The sequence below is a fragment of the Athene noctua genome, chromosome 3, assembly GCF_965140245.1.
Source record: "Athene noctua chromosome 3, bAthNoc1.hap1.1, whole genome shotgun sequence".
Taxonomy (NCBI): Eukaryota; Metazoa; Chordata; class Aves; order Strigiformes; family Strigidae; genus Athene; species Athene noctua.
Genome location: NC_134039.1, coordinates 48,173,681 through 48,201,516, shown reverse-complemented (window position 1 = coordinate 48,201,516; position 27,836 = coordinate 48,173,681). Strand labels below are relative to the sequence as shown.

The window sequence follows — 27,836 nt, the reverse complement described above, 5'->3', positions numbered from 1 at the left end:
CCTTTTTGCAAATTACACTCTGCTCCTGCGCCCAGCGTGTGCACCCCTGGTTTGAAGATGTCACACTCCGCACTATTCTGCGGGTGTCAGTTAAAAGTCCTTGGCTACTGAGCAAAGACCGCGCTTTTCCTCCGCTGGGCAGCACTCTCCTCGGAGCCCCGTCCCCCGAGGAGAAGAGCCCCCGACAACCGTACATGGAGGGCCCACCACCGCCGGCACCGGGCCCCGCAACACGCTGAGGCGCCGCGAGCCCCCGGCCCAACATGGCCGGGCGGGGGCGGGACGAGGCCCGGGGGCGGGAAGCGGCCCCCGCGGGCGGGGGGAGCGGCAGGCGCCGCGCGGGGCGGGGCGGGGCGGGGCGGGGCGGGGCGGCCCCCGCCCCTGGGCCGCCGCCATGTCCGCGGCTGCCGGAAGCGCCCGTCTCTCCGCGGAAGTGACGCCTCGCGCCCCACCCCCTCGCGCGCTCCCTCCCCCTTCCCGCGGCGGCGGCGGCTCCGGAGCCGGGCGCGGCTGGCGGCGGCCCGAGGCGCGGTCGGGCGGGATCATGGCGGACGGCGTGGACCACATCGATATCTACGCCGATGTGGGCGAGGAATTCAACCAGGTACGCGCGGCCGGCGGGCACGGCACGGCGCGGCCCCTCCCCTCCTTTCCCTTCCCTCGCCCGCCTTCGCCGCCGCGCCGCCTGCAGGGCCCTACGCGAGGCGGCCGGGCCGCGTCGCTGCCGCCGCCATTGTTCGGCCGGCACCGCCGTCGCGCTTTCCCGCCGTCGAGTGCGCGGTTCTGTGCGGGTACGGAGGGGGGGCAGGCCGCGTCTCCGGCTCGGCTCGGCGCGGCCCGGCTCTTCCCGCGGGGCCTCTCGGGGCCGCCCCGGTGGTGCGCGCCGTGCCGCCCGGCCGCGGTCGCTGAGGGGAGGCTGCTGGCGGGTAGGGCGCGAGAGAGGCCGCGGTGCGCCGGGGGCGAGTGCCTGTCCCCCCTCCCCAAAGTCCCCGCGCAGGGAGCGGCCCCAGATCCCTTTCTTGCCTCGGGTCGGCGGCGGCCGAGGAGGATGGGACCCTCCCGGATGCGGTGGGGAGAGCAGCTCCTTCCCGCCGGTGGAGGGGAAATACTGCCATTGTTTGCAGATGGGTAAAAAAGCCGCCGAGCGGTAGCAGTTTCTCGGCTGCTCTTTGCGGGGGAGGCAGAACTAGAGCAGCTTTATTCCGCAGCACTGGAGAAACTGTCTTCCTTTTTAATTTAAAATTATTTTTTTTTTAAAATTATTTGTTATTCTTTTCTAGTTATTAAAAAAGTCACGCAGCTCTTTAGAGAAGGAGCTCTGTTTTGGTAAGGAAGTGTGGATGAAATAAACACAACTTTCCTGGGTTACAAGTAGTTCACTTTTCTAGTTATTTTTTTACCCTTCGTCTTTCCCAAAAAGCCGTGTGCCTACTTTCCTACCGAAATCTGATGTTCGTAGCAGTTTTGTGTGCCATCTGCCCTACTTGTGCCTCCTGCACGTCTTCAGGTTGTGTTGCCCCAGATTGCATTGTTCCCGCTCTAGAATGTAAATAACGAGAACTATGCTTTCACACATTTACTGGATTTACCGAGTAGTGCCCAAGTGTATGCCTGCCTGCTGCCCTACAGACAACTGGGACACAGGTAATAGGTTATGGAAGTCACAATTAATTTGGATAGCAATTTATAACTATCTCGGGAAACGTTAATTCTTCAGTTATTTATTGATAAAGTAATTCACAAGTTAGTAATCTCATGAAGTTATACTGTAAAAGAGTGTCATACCAGAGAGCAGGTGATGGAGAGGACTTATTTGCTCTTAGTTTCTCTACATGTGAAGGTTCCGTCCTTAGAGTTGAAAACCCATTATATGAATTTAAATGGGGGTGAACCCTAGGAGAAATACCATTGAGCATAAGAGTGCATCTCTTCAGTTTCTTGTATAACTTGGCTTTGTTTTAATCGGTTCCAGGTAAAAGTGATAACAAATCAATTTTTTTAGAAAAAAACAATTTGAGTCCATTAGTGTTTGTTTAAATTCATATGTGCAGATGCCCTTAGAGTGGAAAAGTTCTGTACTGTAAGTATAGTGCAGACAGGTACTGCCAGAACAAAAGTGATGGGTACTGTGTTGTGCTCACAGAGTCCTGGTGGTTAATATTGATATTCCCTATAGCCATGATGCAAGGGAGGATGAAGATGCAGATGAATAGAGTCTTGTGATAATGTGGTTTAGCTTATTCCAGCAGTCAGGAGACCCTTCTCCTCTTTTCACTGTATTCACCCCAGTTGCTCTCCTGCTGGGGCTGTGTTTCTGTAGTTCGCTGCTTCAGTTTGTGAACCTTGCAAAATATAGGGCAGAAAAGTGAGAAGAGGCTAGGTGCCCCTTTTCCTTCAGCTTGGCTTTGGGTGTTGTGGGTTTTTTCCCCAAATTTTGCTGTTTCTTTTCTGAGTTTTGTTTTTGTGACTTTTTATGTCTCAGGACCTGCTTAGTTGAACTATATTGCTTTAAAATAGGAAGTTTTACTGGAAGAGATTGACACCACTTCCCTGTTTCCTTCTGTCAAGTATGGAAGAAGGCTAGTTGTTACTTTCTACAATATTACTTACTACTTCTAATTCTGACATCATTGTGAGGGGTCCTCTATAAGCTTCTATTTGTGAATTACAGTTTCTTTGAAGCTGACATCTTAAATTGTTAAGACAGAACGTGATTCTGCATATCTGTGGATGGCTGAAAATGACAGTTGAGAAGGTGCTGTATGGAGAAAGTTATTTGCATTGTTAATTTATGTAGCCAACACTTTATGGAACACCATATTTGTAAGAAGAAATTACTTCATGTGTAAAGCAATAAACTATTGTTCTTTGATTGTGCTGTGCTATGTTAATTTCACTTACCAGTATTTGTTTGAGTTCAGCTATAGGAACCCTTTCCACTAGTCTTGCCGGTAGCATGAACTGAAAAATATACTGTGTAGTTTTGTTGTTCTTGTAGGTACAATATAACTGTATTTATAAATAACCTGGAACAATATTTGTTTGCATCTGTAGTAAACAGGTTAGGGTTTGTGGCTGGATGAGTTTCTCTTGGTTGTTTTGTCTTGTTCTGGGCCTCAAGGTACTAATCCTTGAGGTTCTTCTGGAATTTTTTTTTTCTTTTAATGCCCTTTTCCAGGAGAAGGTGGGGGGCGATGTTCTGCTTGATTAGCACTAAATGAACCACAGATTGTAAGGGTGAAATAAAGACCACAGAGCCATGGGTTGACAGGCTGGCTAAGATGGATGACAACTGAGAACTCTTGGGTTGTGTTTAGCGTTGGTTGCAATGAGCTGACTACACTTGAAGTCAGATCTTTTTAGTGAAACTGCATCTTTCCCATTCCATCTGGAGCTCATCAAAACTGTCTGTCAGTGTTGCCTCTTCCATTAACTTATTGTTCATCATAATCGTATTCTTTGTCCTTGGGCTGACAGCTTTACTCAATTTGGCTCGCACCAGTTGTATTTTTTTTTTTTGTAAGTTGTGCTTGCTTTTTTTTTTTGCCTTTTTTTGGAGGAGGGGTGAACTTGGTTGAGTCACTTTCCGTTTTGTTCTTCTAAGCTGGCTTCCTCATCCAGCAGTCTTTCATACTTATTTAAAGTCTTGTTTTGAGACAAGAGTCTCATAAATTTAATACTTCCTGCATACATTGCTTGTGACCTGTAAGAATTGCATGGCTTATTTTACTTTGATCACCTCCCTACATGTGTTACACATTCTTCAAGAAAAAGATCTGTGCTGCACACAAGACCTGCACTATCTGCATACAAATGGCTGAGGCTGGCATTCTCTTAGTGACAGAAGACTGCAGTAAGATTAGTGGCACTTTAGCAACTATTAGGGTGTGGTTTTGTGCACAAAAACCTAGAGTATGAGTGCATGATACTGAGATAATGAGGAGCCTATGCATGAGGCCAGCTTGGATCTGACTCAAGGTTGCCTGCAACTTTGACCAGCGAACTGGGTTACTTCCCTGCAGTCATGAAGATCTATGTGGCCATGAATGTCAAGTTCTCTGATGCTCTGATCAGCTCTTCCCAGTTTACTTTCACATACACACATGTGCACAATTAAGCATTAAAAAACTGCTTTTATTATACGTACTATACATATGTATACATATAAAAATCCTTATGACCAAGCAGAGGATGCAAAACAATTTAAGGATCTCTTACTTTAATGCTGTGGGAAAAGTGCTTGCTTTGTTTATACTCTAATGAGTATACTTGTATAGTTGTATTGTGGATATGTCTAAACATGCCTGTAGTGTTCTAGTTTGATATTTAAATGCTAACAAATTAGAAATGAAAGAGTTTTGACTTTGTATTTTGTAACTGGATAATAAAAGTGATTTAGATAGAGTAAGCAGCTAAGCAGCTAATTATCTGGAAACCTCTGTGGCTACAGATTCCTAGGAACGTGTTAGTTACTCTCTTCTTGTCTATAACACGAGAGAAACATTTTTTTTGTGTGTAGTAAATAATAAAAGCTAGCCTTTAATGGCTGCATGAAACAGGTTATTAAAAACAGCCTTTATATCAGGAGGACAGTTGTCTCATTATGGGAGGGAACGGACAGATTGTGGTATAATAAATTTATACTCAGAAGAGCAGCACTGTCCTGGTCATGAAAAATATAAGCTGGCAGACCTGCATTTATTACAAAATGTATGCGCAATACCTCATTGCATATGTATTTCATCAGTTCTGTTGATCTGTCGAAAGGGACCTGGTGAAGAGATAACCTTTGTATATTTGCAAATATCGAACTATAAAGAAGACTCGAGACTATCTCATATGGTGCCTTATCTTTGTTCTAATGCAAACAGCAATACTACCTTCATTTAATTTATACTTTTGACTACTTGTAAATTTTTAGTTATTCTATTTGACAAGGGATCAGATTGCTTAAATTTTAGTGGTGTGACAGTTGTAGAGCTGAGAGTGTTTGGGCTTGTAGAGTAAACCTGCATCTCAGTCTAACAAACTTGTACACCTTGGTAGATGTTACTGCCACAGGCAGTGTGCTACTTCAGAAACATCAAAGGCCGGCTGTTTTGTTAAGGCTACTGTCTGTGTTCAGGCAGCTAATCAAGATTTTTGCTTATGTCTTTAACTTGTTATTCTTCAGGACCTGCAAACTTTTTCAAGTGAGGATGCTAATGTGTATTTAGATTTCTTGACCACATATACTGTAAGTTGAATAAAAATGTGAGAAGGGAGAAGTTGGATAAATTTTTTTTCTTAATGTTTTTCAGAAACTAGCAAACTTTTAAAATTTTTATTTATATCACCAATTTATTTTTTAATGTCTTTTTGGAGGGGTAATTTAGTGTTTAACTCTTAAATTGAACAGAGTTGAGTGGAAAAAGCAAGTCTCAGCTGTAGGTACAGTTTAAAGAAATTTTTTTTTTTTAAAAAAAAGTACTTTCCAAAACAGCACTTGTAAAGGGGATGACCAGTTTTCTGCAACTCAGAGGTATGGCTGCTAAGTTCCAAAAAGAAATAACACTTCTAATTTGTCCCTTCTGGACATGACTGTGATCTTTATGGCTTTCTTATTCGAATGTTGCAAACCACTGCAAGCAGTAATTAAAATACAAAATACTGGGAAGGGCTGAGTAACTGGAAGTGTAACAGCTCGTTCGGTATTAATCTTTGAGACCATATGTCTTCATACCCATTTTATTCACCCAGTCCCATGTAATAGCACAAAATGTGGAATTTAAGTCCTAATTTTCCAGAGCAGATGATACAGTATTTCAGACTGTGGTCTAGTTAAAACAGAGGCTTTGGAAATATATTGCTACTCATGAGTCGGTTGTAGAGGGTGCCAGAATAACAGTGCTGACTTTGTTTCTTATCATGTTTATCTGTAAGATTGTGAATTACTATAATTGAGCAGAAATAATTTCTCTTTGTGGTTGATGGTCTTCTCTTAACTGAGGAAATTGGAAGAGGTCAAAAAATATTCCTAGTACAGGCAGAGCATTTGTTGAAATAGCTAAGAAGAGAGAAGTAAAACTTCCTGTATTCTTTTTCTTGCTGTCCTGCGTCTAGGAAATAAGGGCGTGTTTAGGTAAGTTTCCATGGTACACCTATGAAGGGGGAAGGGTTGTTGAATCTTGTGCAACAGCCATCAAGAAACCTCTCTTCCATCTACACTTGTTGTTGCTGACTCATATCATTCTTAATCATCTAGCCACACACCTTGCTGACAGACTGGTAACTGAATGAATTCTGTGCTGGCTGCAAAATCAGCACAATGTAAGAAGAGACTGTGGAGAACAACATCAGGTCTTCTGTTGGGTCTTTACTGATTTAAATTAAGGCACCAACGCTGTCGGGCACTTTAGTCCCCCCCCCACAGATGACATGCAGGCTGTGCTGCCCTGATAATTCTCTCCCTCCTTTGATGGTGACCTGAAAGCATATGTGATAGAAACCTGATGTGTTTCAGAGGAGTTTCTTGCCACTAGGGAAGTGCAGTAGAGCTGTGGACTGCTGCCTGCTCTAGTATTTTGGCAATGCTGACCTCAGCCTTCTCTGAGAGATAGGTTGTTGGTGTACACCTGCTCTAAGACTGGTGACTGCCTGTTTGGATCTGTCTATCAAGACTGAATTCTACTTCCCTGAAGTCATCATCCATACACACAGATGACTAGAATTACTGCACATTTAGCAGAGGATTTCCTTAATTGCCCTGTGACATCATCCTTAATCTTGCTGTAAGATGTCATGTTTAGGCCTGTCCCAAGCAGTTCTTTGAACATACTTTCATTAGCTACAATGACAGGAGGAATCAAACTGAGGCAGAGAACTGGACAGACTAGGTGAAACTATAAAACCTTCACTTAATTTAATGGTGATAAACTTAAGAAAATTTCTGTTGAAGTTTTAGAGTGTATTGGGACAGTGCAGTTTACTGAGGATCAAATCTACTTGATTGACAATGCTAAAACTTAGTTTATCTGTTTTGGTTTTTTATTTTAGTGATACCCTCACCGTATGAATAGCATTCAATAATGAATATTTTTGTATTTTCAAGTCAGCAAAGCATCTGATGGTGGTTGTGGATATATTGTGTTTTCTATCAAGATTCCTCGCTTTGCAGCCTCTTTTCTGTGGAATCCAACTTGACTCCCTCTAGTCACTGTATCTGGTACCTTGAACTATTCTATGTAGGATGTCAGTGTGGGTTTCTACATACAGATTCACAAGAGAGTAGGCCCTGAAATATTGCTGATATAAAGATCTGGTGAGGTTGTTTCTGTTCTGGATCAGGGTGGAAGATTCCAGGAACACTCTGTATGTAGGCTTTTGAAGTCCAGCTTTAGCATGTAGCAAAGCAACCTGTGAAAGTCAATATAAGAGCTGAAGGTTAACATTAAGCACTGCTTGACCTTCCTAAGCTTTTTGTCGGACCACTGTTATTCACTGAGAAGATACTGCCTTCATGTCAGACATTTAGATGGCACCTCTCACACAGATTGGGCTGTTTGATTGTAAGTGATTGCTAGGATAGTAAAAAAGGACAGCAACATCCTGTTGTGGAGTTGATCACCATTGAATATGGTAAGTGGTGGTATATAAGATGAAAAATAGCAGCTATCAGAAGTAGTATTTTTTTAAATAGTTCCTTAGCACAAATATATAACACCCAGCTTCATATTTGGAATTAAGCAATCTCACTGATTAAGTGATCTCACTGTGTTTTAAAAAAAAGACTTATATGTGTTTTTGTGAGGGAGATTATTATAATTTACAGTCAGCGTGTTTTATCCTTCTTTTAATTGTCTGTCTTTGGAGATAGTACAGCTGTCTATAATAAAAAGTAATATGGCTTGGTGATAGCACATCACCAGATTGAGGCAGTCGGTACTCAGGCCCCTCTGGCTACCTAACACACTGTTTGCATGGTCTACTTCAGACTAAATTTAGTCTGGTCTTTTGGACCAAATATTCCTACCACATTTACGATTCAAAGCTGTCTGAAGGACCACTAATTGATCTTGACCCATGTGTTCCCGTTTAGTTGGTAGTATACAGTTGTTGAGCACGTGAAGCCAAGCTTCTGGAAGGAAACTCTTGTTTCCATTTCCTCTGAAAGGAATCTAGTTTACTTGGCCAGAACTGTGCTGTAACCTGTACCAACCCAAGGGAGAAGGGAGTGATTCACTCCAAAACCCCACGATGCTTTTCTGAACCAAAATGTTCCAGAGGCAGCCTTGATGCTGTAGAATAGTCCCTCTGTAGCCCATGAATAAATAAATGTTTAATGAATACGAACCCTTGGGTTTATTAAATTTAATGAAACAAAACAGCATTCTGTCTGTCTGACCCCTCTGTGAATGAGAAGCTAAAAATCAAATTAGGAATTCAGTAGAAATCTGAAAGGTAGAATGCTGTGTTTCTCAACAGGGCTCTTGAAGCTTGGTCTGTTCACTCTACCAAATGTTTTAATGGAAAAAAAGATTTGCTTGAGAATTAATGTTAGAGTCTCGTTTTGCGTGTTGCTGATGTCTCTTAATTCTGAGAGTAGGGCTTGTGGGATTTTTGGATTTCTGTTAATATTACAAGGGCAAAAGCATTGCAAAACAGTGGCCAGAGGTATTATGGGTTTTATTTTTCCTTGACAGTTTAGAATCTAATAGAAGTCATAAGCATTTTATATACTTTAATGTGGATGAAACTGTGAGTTGGCTTTTCAGCAGGGATGTTGTGTAGGTGTTGGATCAGACATACTGTGTCTGTGGAACGTGGCAGCTATCCCAGCGTTTTGTTTCAAGTAAGTTTTAAGAGTGTTTAATGTTAAATATGATCAAGGTGTCTTTTGTATTTTAGGAAGCTGAATATGGTGGACATGATCAGATTGATTTATATGATGATGTAATTTCTCCATCTGCGAATAATGGAGATGCCCCAGAAGATCGTGATTACATGGATTCTCTCCCACCGTCTGTTGGGGATGATGTAGGTAAAGGAGCTGCACCAAATGTTGTCTATACATATACTGGAAAAAGAATTGCCTTGTACATTGGAAATCTTACTTGGGTAAGTATCCTAATACTGTTGAGGTGTAGAGAGGAATTTTAGAATTAACACAATTATTTGTAAATATTTTTGGCTTAAAAATTGTTTTATATGACATATTAAGAGTACAGCTGAGCAAGTGGGGGTTTTGTTAATTTTTTTTCTTTTACCTGAAATATAGTAAGCCTGTCTGAAGCTCTCTTGTCTGAAAAATCGAGCAAATCTTCAGTAAATATGAAGTTTAAAGTTTCCTCTTGTGTTTTTAAGTGTTATGAAGGGATATTTGTGCTGCCATCTTCTTAAGGTTTTTAGAGAACTGAATGAAAGAGGAGGACAAGTTTAAACTATCAAATACTCTATGCCTGCAGATACTTTAAGGCTATTGAACAAACATACTTTTTAGTAAACCCTTGCTGAAGTTTTTAGTTTAAAAAGGAACTGAAAAGTTCTCTGGGATTTTTTTGAAATGACTTTTTACCTTTTTCCAGGCCCTTTTTCCACTTCCCTTTTTCCAGGGCAGTGACTTGCAACAAAACTGTTTTCACGTATTTACCTTCAGGCTTATTTCTGCCATCCTAGCAGTAACAGATTTGGGATAACACTGAACTACAGTTGCCCTTAAGACACTTACTTTTGTTAGAATTAAAGCATTTTAAAATTGATTGCATTTAAGCAAACAAAGTGCAAGAGCTGGTCGGTAACTAAATTATCTAGAGTTTATATATATTTACGTGAAATAAAATTCTTCCAAGCCCATGCATGAAAAGTTCTCATTCAAGGTTTTTTCCCCCATCTGATGAATTTCTTGCTAGTGCTAAACTTGGAAAAGAATGCGTAATGGATGCTTAGGTGTTTTTTCATTACTTCTTACAGTATCCTAATTTCAGGAGCTAGTAGGTAAGTAAAGAAGTTGACTTAACAGTTTTACCCTTCTAAAATAAAGGAATGGAATCAGTAGAATGCACATGAATTAGCTGAACTCATTCAAGTCAAATGTCGCAATTTCTGGTGGCCCAATGTGTAGTGTTTTGTACCTATTCTTCATTATTTGGCTTCATAAATGAAGTTATCCACAAAAAGTGCGTTTGTTTACTTTAGACTTGCTATTGTGTTTGTTTTCTTTGTGTTTACCTCTCAGAAAAGTAATTTGTTGACTTTTTAAAAGAAGCTTTGCTTTGAGAGAGATCAAATAAGTAGTTCAGAATCTTGAAAGCCTGGTTTGCACTTTCCCTATGAAATTTAAAGAGGTGATGGAGTTACAGAAGTAGGAGAACCATAAGCATTGATGTATTTTTGCGTCTTCAGGCATAAGTGAAATTGTTAAACACTACATAGTAATTAATAGGAAGTTATAGCAAGTCAGTTTGGTTAAGTGGAAGCAGTTGTTTTTAACCATAGTTTCTGTACTAGTTTCCCTTCTTTTGTCTGTAAATACTGCTATTTTTGTACAGATAATGCGTAGCTGATTAAACTCTCATTAGTCAAAGCTCTCAAAGAGTTGATACGGCTTTTAAAATTGACTTTTGTGTGGAAACAATTGAATCAGTGGGAGGAAAAAAATCATCTTGTCTGGAAAAAGTAACAGTTACTGAAATAGTTGAAGCCTTGTACTCAGAATACAATCTCTTGTACTCAAATACAAATATTTTTTTGGCATACTGTAGCACTGTGTGGAGGAGTTGATACAATGTAGCATATGGGGAAGTGTGTACATCTTGAAAATTAATTTTCTGAGAATTGTAAAATATAAATGGCTGCGCTCCAAAGGTCAGAAAATATTGACAGCCTGAATAAAGTATTCATCTTGACCAATTTCATACACAAAATAAGAACCACAAAAAACCAACCAAACCAAAAACCCCATGGAAAACTTAGTTGCCCTTTTCATGGTGTTTTAGATAAGCATTCATAGTTTAATGTTAAAAATATTTTTCAGTGGACAACAGATGAAGACTTAACTGAAGCAGTTCATTCACTGGGGGTAAATGATATTTTGGAGATAAAATTTTTTGAAAACCGTGCTAATGGCCAGTCTAAAGGGTAAGAACTTGTCATTTGTGTTTTCTGTAAATGGACTGAAGTTTGGAAGGGTGGGAGTGGAGAAAGAGTTCTCAGTTTTCATAACTGTCAGTATGTGAACTGATAATCTTTGTTTATTGATATCCAGCAATGATTTGCTATATAATTTCATCCTAATGACTTTGGGCATAATTTTTTTATGATGGGTTTGTGTGTGTCGTTATTTTGCAAGTTAAACCTTGTTGGTTATCTTCATTAAGGCTGCTCCTAGATTTCATTTAGTGTGGTGGTGTTATTTGTTGTTCCTCAGTGTAAAGGTCCCCCCAACCTCTACTAGTAAATCTTTCTTTACATGCTTTGTTTTCCATTAACTGTTCAACATGAGCACTCGAGGCCATTTTTCACTGGCAATCTTCCTTGCATGAATGTGCCTTTCTCCTTAGTAGTAATGAGAATACACTGAATGGTTAATAACAACTTGATCATAAGCATTTATGTGTAGTGTATTGATACTGTACCAAAAAGCTGCCTTTGCTTTGAAATATTTTGATGCATTTTGTACTGGCACATATGTCCTAGAATGAGTTATCTGTTCTGAAAACTGCACTAAGACCTGTGAGACAGTTTCTGTATTTAGTTTTTAAGTATTTTAGTTACTGTGTTGTTACCTTTTTCAAGAGGCACCCAGGATATCCAGGAAATGGAAAAACTGTGGTGTAACTTTTTTCTTCTTTCTTTCAGATTTGCCCTTGTGGGTGTGGGATCAGAAGCATCCTCCAAAAAGTTGATGGATTTATTGCCTAAAAGAGAATTGCATGGGCAAAATCCTGTTGTGACTCCATGTAATAAACAATTTCTGAGTCAGTTTGAAATGCAGTCAAGGAAAAGTAAGACTTTCTCATGTACTGTCTTGGAAAAATAGAAGCTAATTTCAAAAGTAGTACTGCAGCTTTTCTCTCCATGTCTGATAATTTCTACATAGTTTAAAATATCTATAAAGTACTTCCAGGAAGGTGAATGAAGTTGCAGCTTTGTTTAAAGATGGTCCTCTTAAGTGATTTTTTTTTTTTAAAAAATTATTTTTAATACACTGAAGATCTGTTGTTTTGACAAGAGAAAACACTCGCTGAGAGAAGCTTGTAGCTTTGTGAAACTGTTATCTTACAGTTTCATTTTCTTGAGGATTTAATTTTTTTTAAAAAAAGCACAACGGCATTTAGAAATTGAACATTTGTAGAGAAATTGGACTAAATTCTGATGTTTGGATAAGTTGTACTTAGGATAAAATGGGGAAGGGAGATTCTGTGTTGTGTTTTCTTTCAACACCTTGTCTTGTGCTTCCCAGTCCTAACATGAAAATGTGTTACTTTGTGGTCTTGGACTGCATGGAAGGAAGTCTCCCAAGATCCTATTCCGTTAGTATGGGGATACTGGAACACTGCCATATTTTAGTAAAGCAATTTTTCTTTCCCAAATAGCTTTGGGTTTGGGTACTGGGGAACAAATTGGTACTCACAAGGTCATGCTTTAGTGCTGCATCAAGAGTTGAAAAGCTTTAACCTATTTTGATTTATGTGATGACGCTTTTATTTTTCCGTTGCAGCCACACAGTCTGGCCAGATGTCTGGGGAAGGTAAAGCTGGTCCCCCAGGAGGGAGCTCACGAGCAGCATTTCCACCTAGTAACAGAGGGCGAGGTCGTTTTCCAGGTGCCATTCCAGGTGGAGACAGATTCCCTGGACCAGCAGGGCCAGGAGGGCCACCACCACCTTTCCCAGGTAAAATTATTAATACATGGAATTTCAGTTTAATTTGTATTTTCTTGTATTAATGCAGCTTACTTACTGGGGAATTACAAAGATCAAGGCAATTCAATAACATGCTGTAATCAATGTTCACAGCTGGATTATAGGATTCAACAACATTGTCTTGATATATATACTTAGGGAGTTGTACTTTCTAAATTTCATAGCAATATAATAACATTTTTTAGAGACATTCTTTATGTATATATATTTAAAGTATGAAAAATTTAAGATAGATCATGTTAGTTGGTGGACTTGTCTTTAGTGCAGTGTAGTTCAGACTTTCTGATTTGCTGTATGGTGTGAGAATGTCTGTGTATTCTTGGTGTCACCAGCATTACACGGTGAGAGCGTAAAGTAACTGTTTCTTACTGCATTACAAGTTTGCACATCATCAGAAATTCAGCTTTAATTCATGCTCACTGACAGATCAGTTAGTTGGCACTTAGAATACCACTGATTTGAAGGTGTTCATGTTTAGTCAGGTATCTGATATGAGAGAAATCTTTGTTAAACAATCAGGCTTGTGTTGCAGTAAAGTTCTTATTTCAGCTTAAGTATTTTAATAAATGTAATTCGCTAGTAGATTGTCTCCTAACAGTCAAAGGGGCATTGTCAAATTAAAAAAAAAAAAAAACCCCAAACAAACAAAAAAACCTACTAATGAGGACCTGAAAGTAGGTTTGGATACTGCATTTACCTTCTCCAATAAAGCTTTTCCTGTATTTTTAATAGATAATATATCTAATGCTTTATATGGAAGACTAGCTGCAGGTGCAAGCAGGATGCAAAGTTTTCTAGATTTTTGTAAGTTATTGAGTGTTTTGGTAACAATAGCAGGTGATTAAGTGATTGGGGGGTGATTTGTCATTTTTCAAGTTAATGTTATTATCTAGGTATTGATAGTCAAGCAACTGTTAAAAATCTTCCAAGCTGTTGGACCCAAAGTGAGACCATGCATGTGTTGTGTAAGCTGCAAATTGTTCAGTGAGAATTGTTTTTGTTGTTTTTAAGAATATTAAAAAAAGGCAAAAATTTTAAATTATTTTGCTAAGTCTTTTATTTCTTTATATTTATTAACTTTATTTTATCTTTTTCTTTTAGCTGGACAAACTCCCCCACGTCCACCTTTAGGTCCTCCTGGCCCACCAGGCCCACCAGGCCCTCCACCTCCTGGTCAGGTCCTTCCACCTCCATTAGCTGGACCTCCTAATCGTGGTGACCGTCCACCACCACCAGTTCTGTTCCCAGGACAGCCTTTTGGTCAGCCTCCACTTGGGCCTCTTCCTCCAGGCCCTCCACCACCAGTTCCAGGCTATGGGCCACCACCAGGTCCACCACCACCTCAGCAGGGTCCACCTCCACCTCCGGGTCCATTTCCCCCTCGTCCACCTGGCCCTCTTGGGCCACCCCTGACTCTTGCTCCTCCTCCACATCTCCCTGGGCCACCTCCAGGTGCTCCACCACCTGCACCACATGTGAATCCAGCTTTCTTCCCCCCACCAGCCAATAGTGGCATACCTACTTCAGACAGCCGTGGCCCACCTCCAACAGACCCATATGGCCGACCTCCACCATATGACAGAGGTGACTATGGGCCACCTGGAAGGTGAGTGGTTTTTTGTGTAATGTGCTTGGTAGCAGATTTTACCCCTCTTGTTGGGAGCATCTGATTTTCCTTTTTAATGCAAATGTTAGAAATAATGAAAAATAGGGGTGGAAGGGATCCCAACAGTCTTCTGATTTGCCCCTTTTCACTTCTCTCAGTGACATAATCTCAAAGATGTTTGTAGCAGTAAGAAAATCCTGGAATGCAACACCAGTAATCTCCTTTTCCCTTTTCAGCTCTGAACTGTTTGTCTTCACTGTTTGTATTTGGCAGTGTCATCATTCCATGTGTTCTACATGCAAACTTATATATCACTTCTTATGCAGCAGCTTCTGGTTGTGCTTCTGTCTTAACTTGAAATTTTGACTAGTACCTTTATCATTGTGCTTTGCAAGCTGTCTTTTTAGAATGCTCTGGAGTTCTCCTTTTTGAATATGTGGGTATGTTGAATACAGTGCCATACCAAGCTCATACCATTTTCATTGTCAGGCAGCTCTGCTTGTCCCTTTTTTCTTCAGGATTCAATTCAAAGTTAGTCTTTGTCTCAAAAGTCAGGTGTGCATTTACTGCAAGACTTTGCAAAATCTGCCTTTCCTGTCAAGATGATTCTGCTCATTTGGTGTAATCTTGCTGTGTTTTGTAGCAGTGGCTTTTCCTATGGTTAATCCTATCCGGAACAGAGTTTTTGAGTCTCTCTGACTTGACTTTAAGTCCTTCACATCTTGTTTGAAACATCTTTTTCATCTGTGCTTTCAAGCATCTCTTTGTCTTGCTGCTGTTTCTTGATTTTCACCATATTTGTATTCATCACAGAAAATTTTGGGATAAATTGTAAGAAAGACAATTTTTACATAGTTACATTTGGATTTTTCATCCTTTATTTTACTGCTAGTATGAAAGACACTTGCTGAAAATGTTTTCTGCAAAGACACTTTGATTCTTTTATCACAATTTTTAAAAAAAAACCCCACGCATCTGTACATACTGTCTTCATACAGAAACTATATAAATTCAAGCATTTGGCTTAATTGCCTGAAATATAATAAAATGATAAGGTGTTTGTGGTTTTTAATGGACAAAAATCGAGGTTGTCTGCAGTTCATAGAATGTCTGGGGAGGGAAGGAGTGGGAATAGGACAGTATAGCTTACTGTCCAGTATTTTCATTAAAAATGTTAAAACTATCATCCATAACTATTTAAATTGTCATTAATTATATATCATAGGCGTTTCACTGGAAATAACATGTCCATAAGAGAAAAATTACATATTCCATTCTATGGGAGGCACACGAAAAATAATACTCAAAACTCAGGGAGGTATGAATTTTTAGACATTTCCTCTTATGCTAAACTGGCTATAGGATCTTGTTCCACTTCTTGCAATTAAGAGGATAGCATTGCTTATTATTCTGCATTTTCTTTCTACCAGAACAACTAACACTGTTCTAGAAATATCAAGCAGTGGGCCAGTTTAAGTCTCAACATTTGTCTCTAACACATTTCTCCAAATTATCTATATGATACAGAGACTGGCTAATAGGACACTGCAAAACTTCTGGGAAAATTTTTGTGTAGGTTAACGTCTCTTACTTTTGAAACTCTGTATAGGTAGCTAATAATTCAAGTAAAAAAAGTGTAATGAGTACAAGGATTCTGCTTTATTGCTTCCTCCTTACCGTGACTGGTTTGGAGATCAAATTGGAACAACTTGAACTTGACCAGAAATAAAAAACCAAAATTAGCTGTAAAATGTTGAAGTATCATTCAGAAAATTGAGTGTTTTAAAGATGATAGACTATACTTGCTTTTCATAAGTTACAGCATTCTGGTCTTAGTTAAGATCTGGGAAACAGGATCATATAGTTCTAATTCCAGTATTGTTGTAAAAATGATCTCTAATTTTGCTAAAAGTTGCATTGTCTATGTACATGTATTTCCACATCCATTCAGTTGGGATATCTACTTACATACTTTCGAGGGCTTTACAGAAATTATAAATATTTGTAAAGCACAATATTAAGTGCTGCTGAATCTTCCAAAATAGATGGGATGAACAAGAATAAGACTATTTATACAGCAATGTCTTAATTGGTTTTTACCTTCTTTCGTTTTTTTTTTTTCTTTAGCTTTCAGGATTTTATACTGTAACATGGTCCTTAACAAAAACAAAACCCAAACCCAGATCCTGCTTTCTTTTCTGTTTGTCACTTTGCTTAAAGTTGCGAACTTGGATTGTTAAAACTGCAATGATATCTTCTGAAGCTTTTCTTAACCTTTTAAATACTAGTTTTATTGCTTGCAGAGAAATGGATGCAGCAAGGACACCTCTAAGTGAAGCAGAATTTGAAGAAATCATGAATAGAAATAGGGCGATCTCAAGCAGTGCCATTTCAAGAGCTGTATCAGATGCCAGTGCTGGTTAGTAAAATTCGATTAATGTGCTTGCTATTCTACCCAACCGAAAAGAGTTTATAGTTATTTCTGTTGGGAAACTGGCGGCCCCAAAGCCACGTTTTCCTAATAGGAGGCTGAATTTAGGTACCAACCTATGACTGATTTTGTTCTGTGCCCTAAGTAGTTTCTGAGAATGCCTTCTGAGTACTGATCTGGACAGTATTTTAATATTTGGTTTTACTGTAAATGTTCTGAATGGCTGTTGGAGTGAAGATAACTCAAAATGGTAATACTATTACAGATAAAAATATTTTTAATTTACATAATTTTCTGATCATAATCTTACATTTTTTTCAGGGGACTATGGAAGTGCTATAGAGACCTTGGTAACAGCAATTTCCTTAATTAAACAGTCCAAAGTGTCTGCAGATGATCGCTGTAAAGTACTTATTAGCTCTCTTCAGGACTGCCTTCACGGAATTGAGTCCAAGTCTTATGGTTCTGGATCCAGGTAAAACTTTCCTCTTCCATCTGCCCTTACTTACAAAAGGGAAGGTGTAGTGCAGGACTAGTTCACAGAGAAGAAACTCTGTCCTCTAAGAAGCTTAGTGATTTGCTGAGTTGCACAGGAAAGGTGTGAAAGAACCAAATAGGTGTTTCCTGAACTTAGCTGCCTTTTAATAAACCTTCTTTTCAAAATTGATCTGACTAGCTTAAATTTAACTCTTAATTTTATTTAGAATCCTTTCCTATGTGGTACTCCTGCAATTTTTAAACTTCAAAATAGAATTATCCTTTATCAGTTAAGTGCATAATTTTTATTAAAATTTGCTATTGAAAATTAAGATTGGAGATATTTGCCAATTTTCATTTTGCTTAAAAGTAGTTTTCTTCACACTTATCACAGCAGAAATATGCTTGAGTTGGAGGGAAAAAAAGTTGGTCAGAATGGTTTTGCCTACAATCTTAAGAGTAGGTAGATTTGAAATTCATGCACTCTTCTACTAGTACAAATAAGAGATTGGTATTTCTTTCAAAACTTTTAGTGTCAGGACAAATGCTGAGCCTCTAGTCCTTTTGTATACAGTAGAAGTAGTGTAGTCAGTGTGGAGATTAGCAGCCATGTTGTATGAATTGTTTAAGGTATGGTGTATTCTCCCAGCTGATTTTAGCCATCTCATCCTCCATTCTGAGCATGTGCTTTTCCATGATAGATTAGAAAGTGGGTGCACCTTACTACCAGTAACTGAGTTCTTAGCTGCTATAAAAGGTGGTGGCTCCCTTCCATGTTATATACAAAAACATACCTGCATCACAGCAAACAGATACTTTTCTCATCCTTTTTTGATCAAATTCATACTCACAAACAATACAAAATTGGCATGTGCATGGCATGTATTTTGAAGAAAAAATTAATGAAGTAATTTCTTTTAGAAGACGTGAGCGATCCAGAGAGAGGGACCACAGTAGGTCACGAGAAAAAAGTAGGCGCCACAAGTCACGTAGTAGAGATCGTCACGATGACTATTATCGGGAAAGAAGCCGTGAAAGAGAGAGGCATCGTGATCGTGACAGAGATCGCGACAGAGAACGAGACAGAGAGAGAGAATATCGTCATCGTTAAAGAAGGTGAGCATTTGTTTCACGTTCTTGAACTTTACTGTTTACTGAGTTACTAAAAGTAACTACTCTAGGTTTGGGATTGTTTACACCATACACTATTAATGTCTGCATTTAAATGGTCCTGAGGTATGTACTGAATCATTTTCTTCTTGCAGCATCTGACATGACCATAGGTAAGTAATGACAGGTAACTGGTCTTGGGAGGGAGGGAGTATTTGTGTGATTATCTTCTGCAGTTTGCCTGCTGCCTTTTTAATTTTAGGTGGTATTAATGTTTGCAGTTTTTACAAAATGCAGTTAAACCAATTCTTAAAGCAGTAAGCCAGAATAAGTCTGCTCTCCTTGTAACCTTAGAAGATAATACATAATTTATGGTTGTATTTTAAAATACTAACTTTTTATTTTGAAATCTACTTGTGTAAGGACTGCAGAATTTAGCCCTTCATATGTCACGTGTGGATTATTTCAGGTTAGGGAACACATGTATACAGTCGCTGTCCTTGCACACATGGGTGTGTTGTTTGGGTGTTTTGTTTCCTTTTTGCATTGAGTTTTACTCAAATTCAGGAGTTACAGCTAGACTTTGCTCTTTATTTTATGAAATATGACCTGTCAGTATCTTCTGCCTTCTAGCTAAATTTGGGTATTACCTTCTTACGATCAGTTGTTCCCTATCACCCTGATTTTTCATTTCCTCCCCCCTCAGATAGTAAAGTCATTTTCTAAAGACTAGTAAACAAATGTATAACTCAAGGATTGTTTCTGTTCTGGTTGTTCACAAACTAATGTGTTCTTTTATTCCATATCTCATTAGTCTCTCATGCATCAATTGTCTAGACAGCTACTACAAGAGTAGTGTGCTAAATAATGCTTTTTTCAGTATACTGCTGAGAGCTTTAAAATACATTGAAATGTTCCTCACATTACACAGTGTACCATTTTGAGGATTGGGAATCCAAGCTACCTATGATACCTTCTCTCTGACAGTTGGAAAAAACCTTACCCTTTAGATTCTCTGCAGTGGTCTTTTCCCTTTTTAGAACAACTTCCCATTACATCTACACTAAAATTAAAGCTTACAGACTTGCCTGTCTGCCCAGCTTTCACTTCCTACATTTACCCTCCAGATTTAGTTTCCAGAATTGCATGTAGTATTTATTCATGGAAGTGCATTTACAGAAGTTAAATAGACCAAAAATTTTTAGAAATCATAGTAAGTGGGGTATATTCCTAAGTGAAAATATAATTCTGTATTGGTTAAACGTCAGGTTTTTCAGTCAGGCTTTTGTGTTCACTGACTTGGAGAGAGGACAAATTCTGCTACTAAATGCTCTAGTCTAGTATTAAGTGGGTTGTCTTGGGTTCATATACTAACAGGGGACACACAAAGCAGTACCTGATCTAGAGAAGGGGTGTCAAAGGCTTAAACAGGAAGGTGAAACTTGACAGCTGAAATAAAGTTGGCAGCATATATCTGTTAATGCCACTTTTTGTCATAAAAAAAGGACTGGTAGAAATATTTCTGGAATTGCATAACGATAGTAACTTTGGTTCTTAATTGTAAAACATCAGAACATAAAAGTACAGATTTAAGAAAAATATATGTAGTTTCTTTTGTTGAACTGGATTTTTACCTTTTATGATAAATGAGTATTTGTGATATTTACAAATAGTTGTTATTAAGAGGAGGTGGTAAACCTAGAGCTGAGTGATGGATGCATTTCTAGAGTGTTTTCCTTCTGGTGGAGATGAGCAAGCCATACTAAAACCTGTTAATGACCTGGAAATTAAGATTATTTTTTTTTCTTACCCTTGGCATACTTGATTAATCTATCTTTAATTTTTGTGTATTTAGTGTTGTGCATTTAGATACAGAGTTTCTGTGCCATGTACAGATTCCCTACCTCGTTACCCCAAGAAAACATATCAAATAGCATTAGGTTGCATTTTATAACTTCCAAAGCACAGTTTTAAAATGAGACTGCGGTTTCAGTCTCAGTTCAGGTGGGATTTACATGTGCAACATCCTTCAACTTTGTGTGCTGGCACTTCTGTTTTCTTTCAGAGGGGTTGCGTAGGTAAGATTCCCTTGTGAAAAGAAGAAAGTAGGTCCTAAGAACTTGTTTTAAAGGGCGAATTTAGTATTCACATATGCAAGCATTTGATATTTTTTTAAAGTTAAGTTGTAAACATTTTGTCTTGTTGCTGTCTTAATGAAGAAGGCCTTTATTGTAGTTTTGTTTTTATATACTTATACACACACATATATAAAAGAAATAGTTACCTCCTGGTTTGTATGTTTCATTTTCACTAAGATATATGTTGCCATACATTTTTTGTTTCGTTCTTTACATTGATTAATATTCATAAACGGATTTAACAGTCTCAGTCACTTAAATATATAAAATATATATCAGCAGTGCTGAAAAGATCTACTCCCCATATTACTGTGTTTTGCCAGATAACATGAAATTGCCTCTGTGCCTGCACCTATGAACGGCACCTATACTTACTGTGTACCTGTAGTCATAACTGTGATACTGTACTGGCTTTTTTTAAAGTGTTACACATCTAGTTTAGAAGAGTTTAAAGGTCCATTGTGAACATTTTTGTATACAGTGAAATTCAGTTTGTACTGTATTACATTTATAGAGATGGCTTAAATTGGAATAATTTACTAAATGTGTTTATAATAATAAAACTTTATTAAAAAGCTTAGATGTACCATAGCAGGTATTTACACTTCTGTTTGTACACTTCATTATTTAAAATTAAATTCTTGCAAGATCTTTGTGTCTTCACTTGTATAAGGCCTCATGTATGTCGATAATCCATTTCAGAGTTACTATAAACTGAATGTTTCCTTGAAACATCTTGCCTTTGTTTGTAGAAAGCCTGTTAGATATAAGAGAACAATGGATTTAAGGCAAATGTCTAACCTGTATTACTCAAGAAAACTAAGAATCCAGTAGAATGATACTTAGAAGGATTACCAGCAAAATTAACGTGTACAAACAGAACAGTAATGTGACTTCATCAGCATGAGTCCTGACATTTTTAGACAGATATTTTTAGTCAACTGATACTCAATGATGTATTTCTAGCTGATACATTGTCCCAATCTTAATCTGTCTGAATATCTAACTGCTGAATGTTAAATTTTTCATTTTATGTTTTTGTTATTGGGTTGATTGAATATTTCCTATTTAAACTGGATTTGGACTGAATTGCAAAGACAAACCACAACATTGTAACAGTTGATATGTATGTAGACTTTGTACTCCATATTTCATGTTTTTTCTCTGATTTTTCTGCTCTCAAACCACTGTAAGCAAAGTAACTTAAAGCCTGAGGCTTATGCTTCTTCAAAAACTGCTCTCAGGTCTCTGAGAGTTTCAGCTTTGGAGTGATCTAAGAACTAACACGGCTGAAATTTTTTTGGTGTCAGGAAGGAAAATCAGTACTGATAGTTTAAGTAATTCATTATATTTTTGCTTTTATAAGTAGGAATTGTCCTGTAATAGTATATTAACAACCACGTAAACATCAAGTGAAATATGAAATTAGCCTTTTGAGAAACCTTGTGAATTAATAGGAACATGCCTATTTTGGTAATTATTTTAGTAAATAATTTTGGTAATTATTTTAGTAATAAGCTTCTAGTTAATAATGGAATTCTAAGTGATTGTATGGTAGCATTGTTCAAGACCTGGGTATGAGTACCTGTCTAGGATTATTTTAGACCCTCTTAGTATTACAGGTATTACAAGTGCCATTTAGTTAATCTCTCTTTTTGAAAATGTGTGGGTTTGAGGAAGCACATATGTAGGGCTGGCACTATTCTACTGCATCTAGCATTCATCAGAGAAAGAATGCTTTGTGTATCTGATTCAGTATTTGAAATCCACCATGAACTGAGAGAGTCAAGCACTGCCACTGTTCTTATGTGCTGGTTAAAGTTTATTTTATGGCTACTCTGGTGCTTTACAGAAAGATAATAGTTTGTTTTTTAATGTCCAGTGATTTCTCTTTTTTGAATTATATTACCACCTTCAAGAAAAATAAACTGAAAATCTCGTTCTGTTGTTCATTTTCAAATGCATAACTGCATAACTTTTATTAACTTCTTTCCATGAGCATGATGCAGTAATTTTGTTGTCTTCTGAGGTGTCTTCAGACACGCTTACATTTTTATGTTCCCCACATCCTCTGCTTTTTTCTTTGGTGTTTGAAGTCGGTGGTTCTGACAAATTTGAGCTATGTGAACATTCCCCAAGAAACTTTATAGCATTTGAAACAGATAAGTTACTTGCAAGTGAAAATGTTGGTTTGAAGCGGTGTTCTCCAAAGAACGAACAAATTTAGTTTCTTCCTTTTGCTCATTGTGGTTTGAGAACTAAGATTTCTTTTAAAAAAAAAAAAAAAAATCTTCATTTTTATGTTTTCCTGTGGCAGCCTGATCTACTTTTTTGTGTCTTCCTCATATATTAATGTTAAAGATACTTGCCAGTAATTCACATCTCTTTACTTTGTAAACTAGAGATTGAGTTTTCTGAACACACCTCTGTTCATCAGTTATTTTTGGTGAATAGACAGGCTGGGATAGTAGAAGAAAGACCTATGATGAATGAAACTAGTTTGGGAGCATTCTTTTTCTTCTCATGTAAACTTATGTATAAAATCAGGGAATTGTTCTGGTGTTGATCTTAAATTATACACTAAGATTAAACAAAGATACCAGGTAAGTACTCTAATGGGGGGTGAGAGGGGGAGCATGCAACAAGTGGAAGAAGGTGCTAGTGGTGGTAAAATAGTCTGTACACATATGACGAACAGAATCACATATGTATCTTAGCTTACATGCAGAAAGACAGGGAGAGTCCAGCTTGAAATTTGTTCTTTGTCACTGTGTTATAGATGAAGCATCACAGTATTTGGAGGTTTGATGTTCTGCAATGTAGGCTAAGTTAAAACAAATTTGGGCTTTCAAGCTGATACTTTCTGTGGGATTTTTGCTTTGTATATTTATTCTTTGATGTATAGAATACAATAAAGGGGAATTACATGAAGTAATTCTTAGGAGCTATTAGGATATAATGACAAATGTGTATCATGCATTTTACTGAAATGTGAACATGGGAGATTGATAATTTCAGAAATTGAATTTCAGAAATTACTATAACAAAACATGATGTGTTTGCACATACAGCTTTAAAGTACTGTAGGATTTTCACACTTCTAAAAGCTGTGTAAAGCTTTTTATATGCTTATTTGGATAACTGGAATTAAAGGGAAGAATCAGTTGCTACTGCAAGATGCTTTATATAAGAAATCTATTGGGTTTTGTTGTAAGTCTGTCTTTGTGGAAAAAAATGCTCAAGCTGCATCTTGCATACATACGAAAATGTTTGATCACTTAAGTTCTGGGATGTCATTTGTGAAATGGTCTGGCATAAACCCTTAACTTTTAAACCACAAAATAACTATTTAATAGAGCAGTCTGAAATTTGGGTTTTATTAATAGAAATGCTGAGAAACTGATTGCTGTATGGTGTTTAATTGTACAAACCTAACACATGCTTGGGAAGGATAGCTTATATGAGCTTGAGGCAGATGGAAAACAGCATTGCCAAGTACTGACTAGAGATTTAATATTTTTTCTCTTTAAAGTTGTTTCTTACTTCAATATTCTACTTCCTTGTAGAATACTGAAAAGGGCTGAGCATTGAACATATAATCTATACAGATTTATTTCTTCCTTTTGGAACCACAAAGGCTTCCAATTTTGCCAAGATGTAGTGGCAGAATACTTGCAACCAAAATGTACACTGCTTTGGATTTTAGTTGGTTGTGATTTTTAAGATGAGGGTTCAGTGTGGTGATGACCATCTTGAGAGCTCTATAATGAAAAGTATTAATTATAAATCCAGTTCATCGTGCGTTCTTTAAAGTTCCTGTAGTTCCATAAGTACCCTTACAAATTTAGCAAATTATTTCCAGGAACCAAAGCTTTCCGATGCTAGTATTATAAATCATATATATGATGCTTTGGATCTGTTAATTGTTGCCATAGAAATGATAAAGATCCATAATTCTTGCCATAGCAATTGTATGACAAGAGCAGCAAATTCTGACACGCAGTCTCACAGCTGTCATACTTAACTTTCTTCACTGAACTGAGATTCTCCCCTGTTTGTGCTAATTTAGCTTGCAACTCTGAACACTTCTTGTGGAGACAGCACTTTGTCACTTCGCTACTAATTAATTTTAACAGTACATAATACCTATGGAAATATTGGTCCCTGGGGAAGGAACTTCCCTAAAAGTAGTTACTGGTTAATACATTCATGACTTGGGTATAAAGTCTGTGAATAACAAAAGAAATTCCAGTCACTGCTTTGGGTTTGGATTAGTGTATGTGCACACTGTAGTGTATAGAGCCTACTTGGTTACACTTTTTTAAAAATTAAGTCACTTTCAGGAAAGGAAGAAGAAATGTATCAATTGTTCATGCAAATTTTGAGTACTTTGTTTTCCCAACTGCTTTGAAATTATACTAGTAGACAAATATTTGACAGCTGTGTACTGGTGCACGTTCATGAAATTGCTCCTCTAAATGTCTTGTTTTTCAAATGAACAATTTAATGTGTTGGTTTTTTGAACAGTTTGATTTAAATTATTTTGAAATTATTGAATGTTGGAATTGTGAATTATTAATGAAAATAGCTAATTGTTTTGTAATGGAATTCAACTGAAATCCAGTGAATGGAATTATACCATCCCAAGTATTTTGTGAACTCTTACAGTAATTGACTCTGGTGTGGTTCCTTAATTTGCCAAAACAGATGAGAGTAGGAAGTAGGGCTTGGGGTTTTTTCTAGGGCAAGTAGTCAAGGAAACCTGCAAGTCTATATTGTATTATTTAAAAAGTGGGTTCTTATGATTAAACCGCGAGCGTGTATTTTTAGATGTGAAACCCATCCTGCCTGCCACTAGTCTGAAAATTTTGAAGTACTGGTATCTGATTTTGTGCACTTCTAAATATTACTGAGCTGTAAGCCATCCACTTCATTATACAATCAGTGCATTGCTTAAATGTCAAATCAGCTTAAAACTTCTGTAAGTGGGCAGGTAAAAATGTAAAAATCTAGCTGTTGCAAAATTACGTGCTTGTTCATTTACTCTTACAGAGTGCGTACTTCAGGAAATGTTCTATATAACTGTTTCCATCAGTCACAGGAACAGTAGCTATTTCTTCCTTTATCATTCAATACTTCAGCTGTGAAATTTATATTCTTTCAACTTTGTTGTACAACAAGATTAATTTTATTTTTAACTATTGTATTAGAAGACATTTTCGTGCACAAGTAGCTACTGCTTCTGGGTATTTTGTGATAGTTTACATTATGGTGAAGTAGATGCACGACTTGTGTATGTATAGATAAGCCAACAATTTTCTGTGTATTATGGGGACTAGCAAAATCTACATCACAAATTTTGACACATTACAGCTGAAGGAAGAGGAACAGCATGCAAGACAAGATACATTCTTCAAGGAAAGATGCTTGTCCAGCAGTTTGCTTCATGTGATTGAACTGAGCCTGTAAGGATTCATGGATAAAATGAACAGGAATAGATCTGAATAAAGCAAATCTGCATACATGGTAACCAGTAGCTCTTTTACTTTTTTATGTTGCTTAACTGTTTTATTTGAGGGAAACCTGTGTGATTTAAAACTTATAGCTTTTGCAACTTTATTACTGGTTATATACATTTGGCAATTATAATGTGCAAGCAATTGGAAAAAGTCAAGTAAATGCTTGTTTTTATAGTAGTTTGTTCATGTTAAACTGTTCATATGATAATGTCTGTACACAGCACCACTGATTACAGTAGATGTAGTGTTGTAATAAACTGTTTAATGGGGCTGATGTGTAAAGCTGTTCAAGTTATTTGATGTTTACACCTCAGGGAAAGTCTTGTGTTCAGCAATATTTAAAGATAATGTTACAATGAAAACATTGATGCTGTCTTTAAAAACATCGCAATAGTTCTTGCATATGCCTCAACCTAATCTTACATTCAGTGAGTTAAACATACTAATGTTGCCCTTTCACATTCAATTTTGATATGAAAATAGGTGGTTACATAAAACCTTTAATGCTATTTTGCTTTCTAGCAGTGTTTATCTAGGTGGCTTGTGAATTTGCTAATTGACATATAAAACTGTAAAAACTGCAGCTCTTTGTGGTCTGTAGTTTTGAGGACAGGTGGTCCCAGGCCCGTGTTTTTTAAGCACGCTGAAAATTTTCTTGTACAGCCTTGATCCTGGTTGACACTACAGTTAATGTAAACTTAAATTGTTCGTATGAATTTAAACTATCCATAATAAGGGGTAGAAAGGTTAAGTTTAAAAGACAAAACAAAACCCTGCAGTTGTTTACAGTTTTATAGTGCTTGTGTGTGTTCCCTCTCCCATCCCCAAGACCGTAGCAGTCTGTACATAGTTGTATATTAGAAATGTGCCAGAAGAAACCAGATGTTTCCATTTCTCAGACTTTATGGGTTTGGTATTTTTTTAATATTTTGGGATTTATTCACGTGCATATAAAAGAGAAGGTACACTTTTATGTCCTTGTTCAGCGATGGGCAATATTCAAATGTTTTAGCAAAAAGTGGCGCTAATGAAATCTGTCAGATGAGGTTTTGTAAATTTACTTAAAAACAAATTGTAGGAGCTCATAGTGAAAGCTGACCTGAAATATAAGAATTTGTTTTAAATTTCATTATGTGAAATGTAAATGAATAGAAAGTTCATATAAGCTGCAAAACCTTAGTTTTTGGCAGCCTTGCTCAAAGGCTCACTTTTAGTCTATTGTAAATTGTTATGTGACAGATTTATTCTTGGCATTTTTACTTATTCAAATAGTTGCACTTAATGTTTTAAGTTAAGTTTCAAGACCTCAGATGGCTTTAAGAGGCAACTCTTAGACAACTGTTGATTTCTTTTTTTACCGATTTTGAAGATTTTACAGCCAACCTAAAATGTTACCTTGTTCAGGAAAGCACTTAAATCCATTTGGTTTTCCAGAGCATTTAAAGCATGTGCTTACATTCCACTGATTTCAAGGAATGTACACATATGCTTTAAGTACCTTATTTGCATACATGAGTGATTCTTATGCTTTACTGAGTTGGGACCAGTAGACTGTGCAAAACTGGGAAAGTTTTGCATAAGCTTGAAATGCTCTAATACTTTCACCTACCACTCAGCCAGGTTTCCTGCAGCCAGGTTGATGCTGTTGGGCTTG

At 37.7% G+C, this 27,836-nt stretch overlaps 1 protein-coding gene across 2 annotated transcripts; it reads left to right on the top strand.

Annotated features, from left to right (window-relative positions):
- The first annotated feature begins 468 nt into the window (after positions 1 to 468).
- CPSF6 (cleavage and polyadenylation specific factor 6) lies at positions 469 to 27,080 on the top strand. 2 transcript variants are annotated; one of them, XM_074902888.1, is made up of 10 exons: positions 469 to 604; positions 8,887 to 9,096; positions 11,012 to 11,115; positions 11,836 to 11,981; positions 12,698 to 12,871; positions 14,003 to 14,507; positions 16,811 to 16,926; positions 17,260 to 17,413; positions 18,340 to 18,531; positions 26,037 to 27,080. In XM_074902888.1, exons 1-9 carry the CDS (start codon positions 545 to 547, stop codon positions 18,524 to 18,526), a joined length of 1,656 nt encoding a protein of 551 aa, XP_074758989.1. In that variant the 5' UTR covers positions 469 to 544; the 3' UTR covers positions 18,527 to 18,531; positions 26,037 to 27,080. The 2 variants fall into 2 exon arrangements, with proteins under 2 accessions (XP_074758989.1, XP_074758988.1); XM_074902887.1 differs by having other exon boundaries at positions 18,337 to 18,531.
- Positions 27,081 to 27,836: the final 756 nt, after the last annotated feature.

Bases quoted from the DNA above. Each gene is read 5' to 3' on its own strand.
- CPSF6 (XM_074902887.1), top strand. From the start codon at position 545: ATGGCGGACGGCGTGGACCACATCGATATCTACGCCGATGTGGGCGAG. The intron at 11,116-11,835 runs GTAAGAACTTGT...TCTTTCTTTCAG, and splicing joins GCTAATGGCCAGTCTAAAGG to ATTTGCCCTTGTGGGTGTGG. The intron at 17,414-18,336 runs GTAAAACTTTCC...AATTTCTTTTAG, and splicing joins TCTTATGGTTCTGGATCCAG to AAGACGTGAGCGATCCAGAG.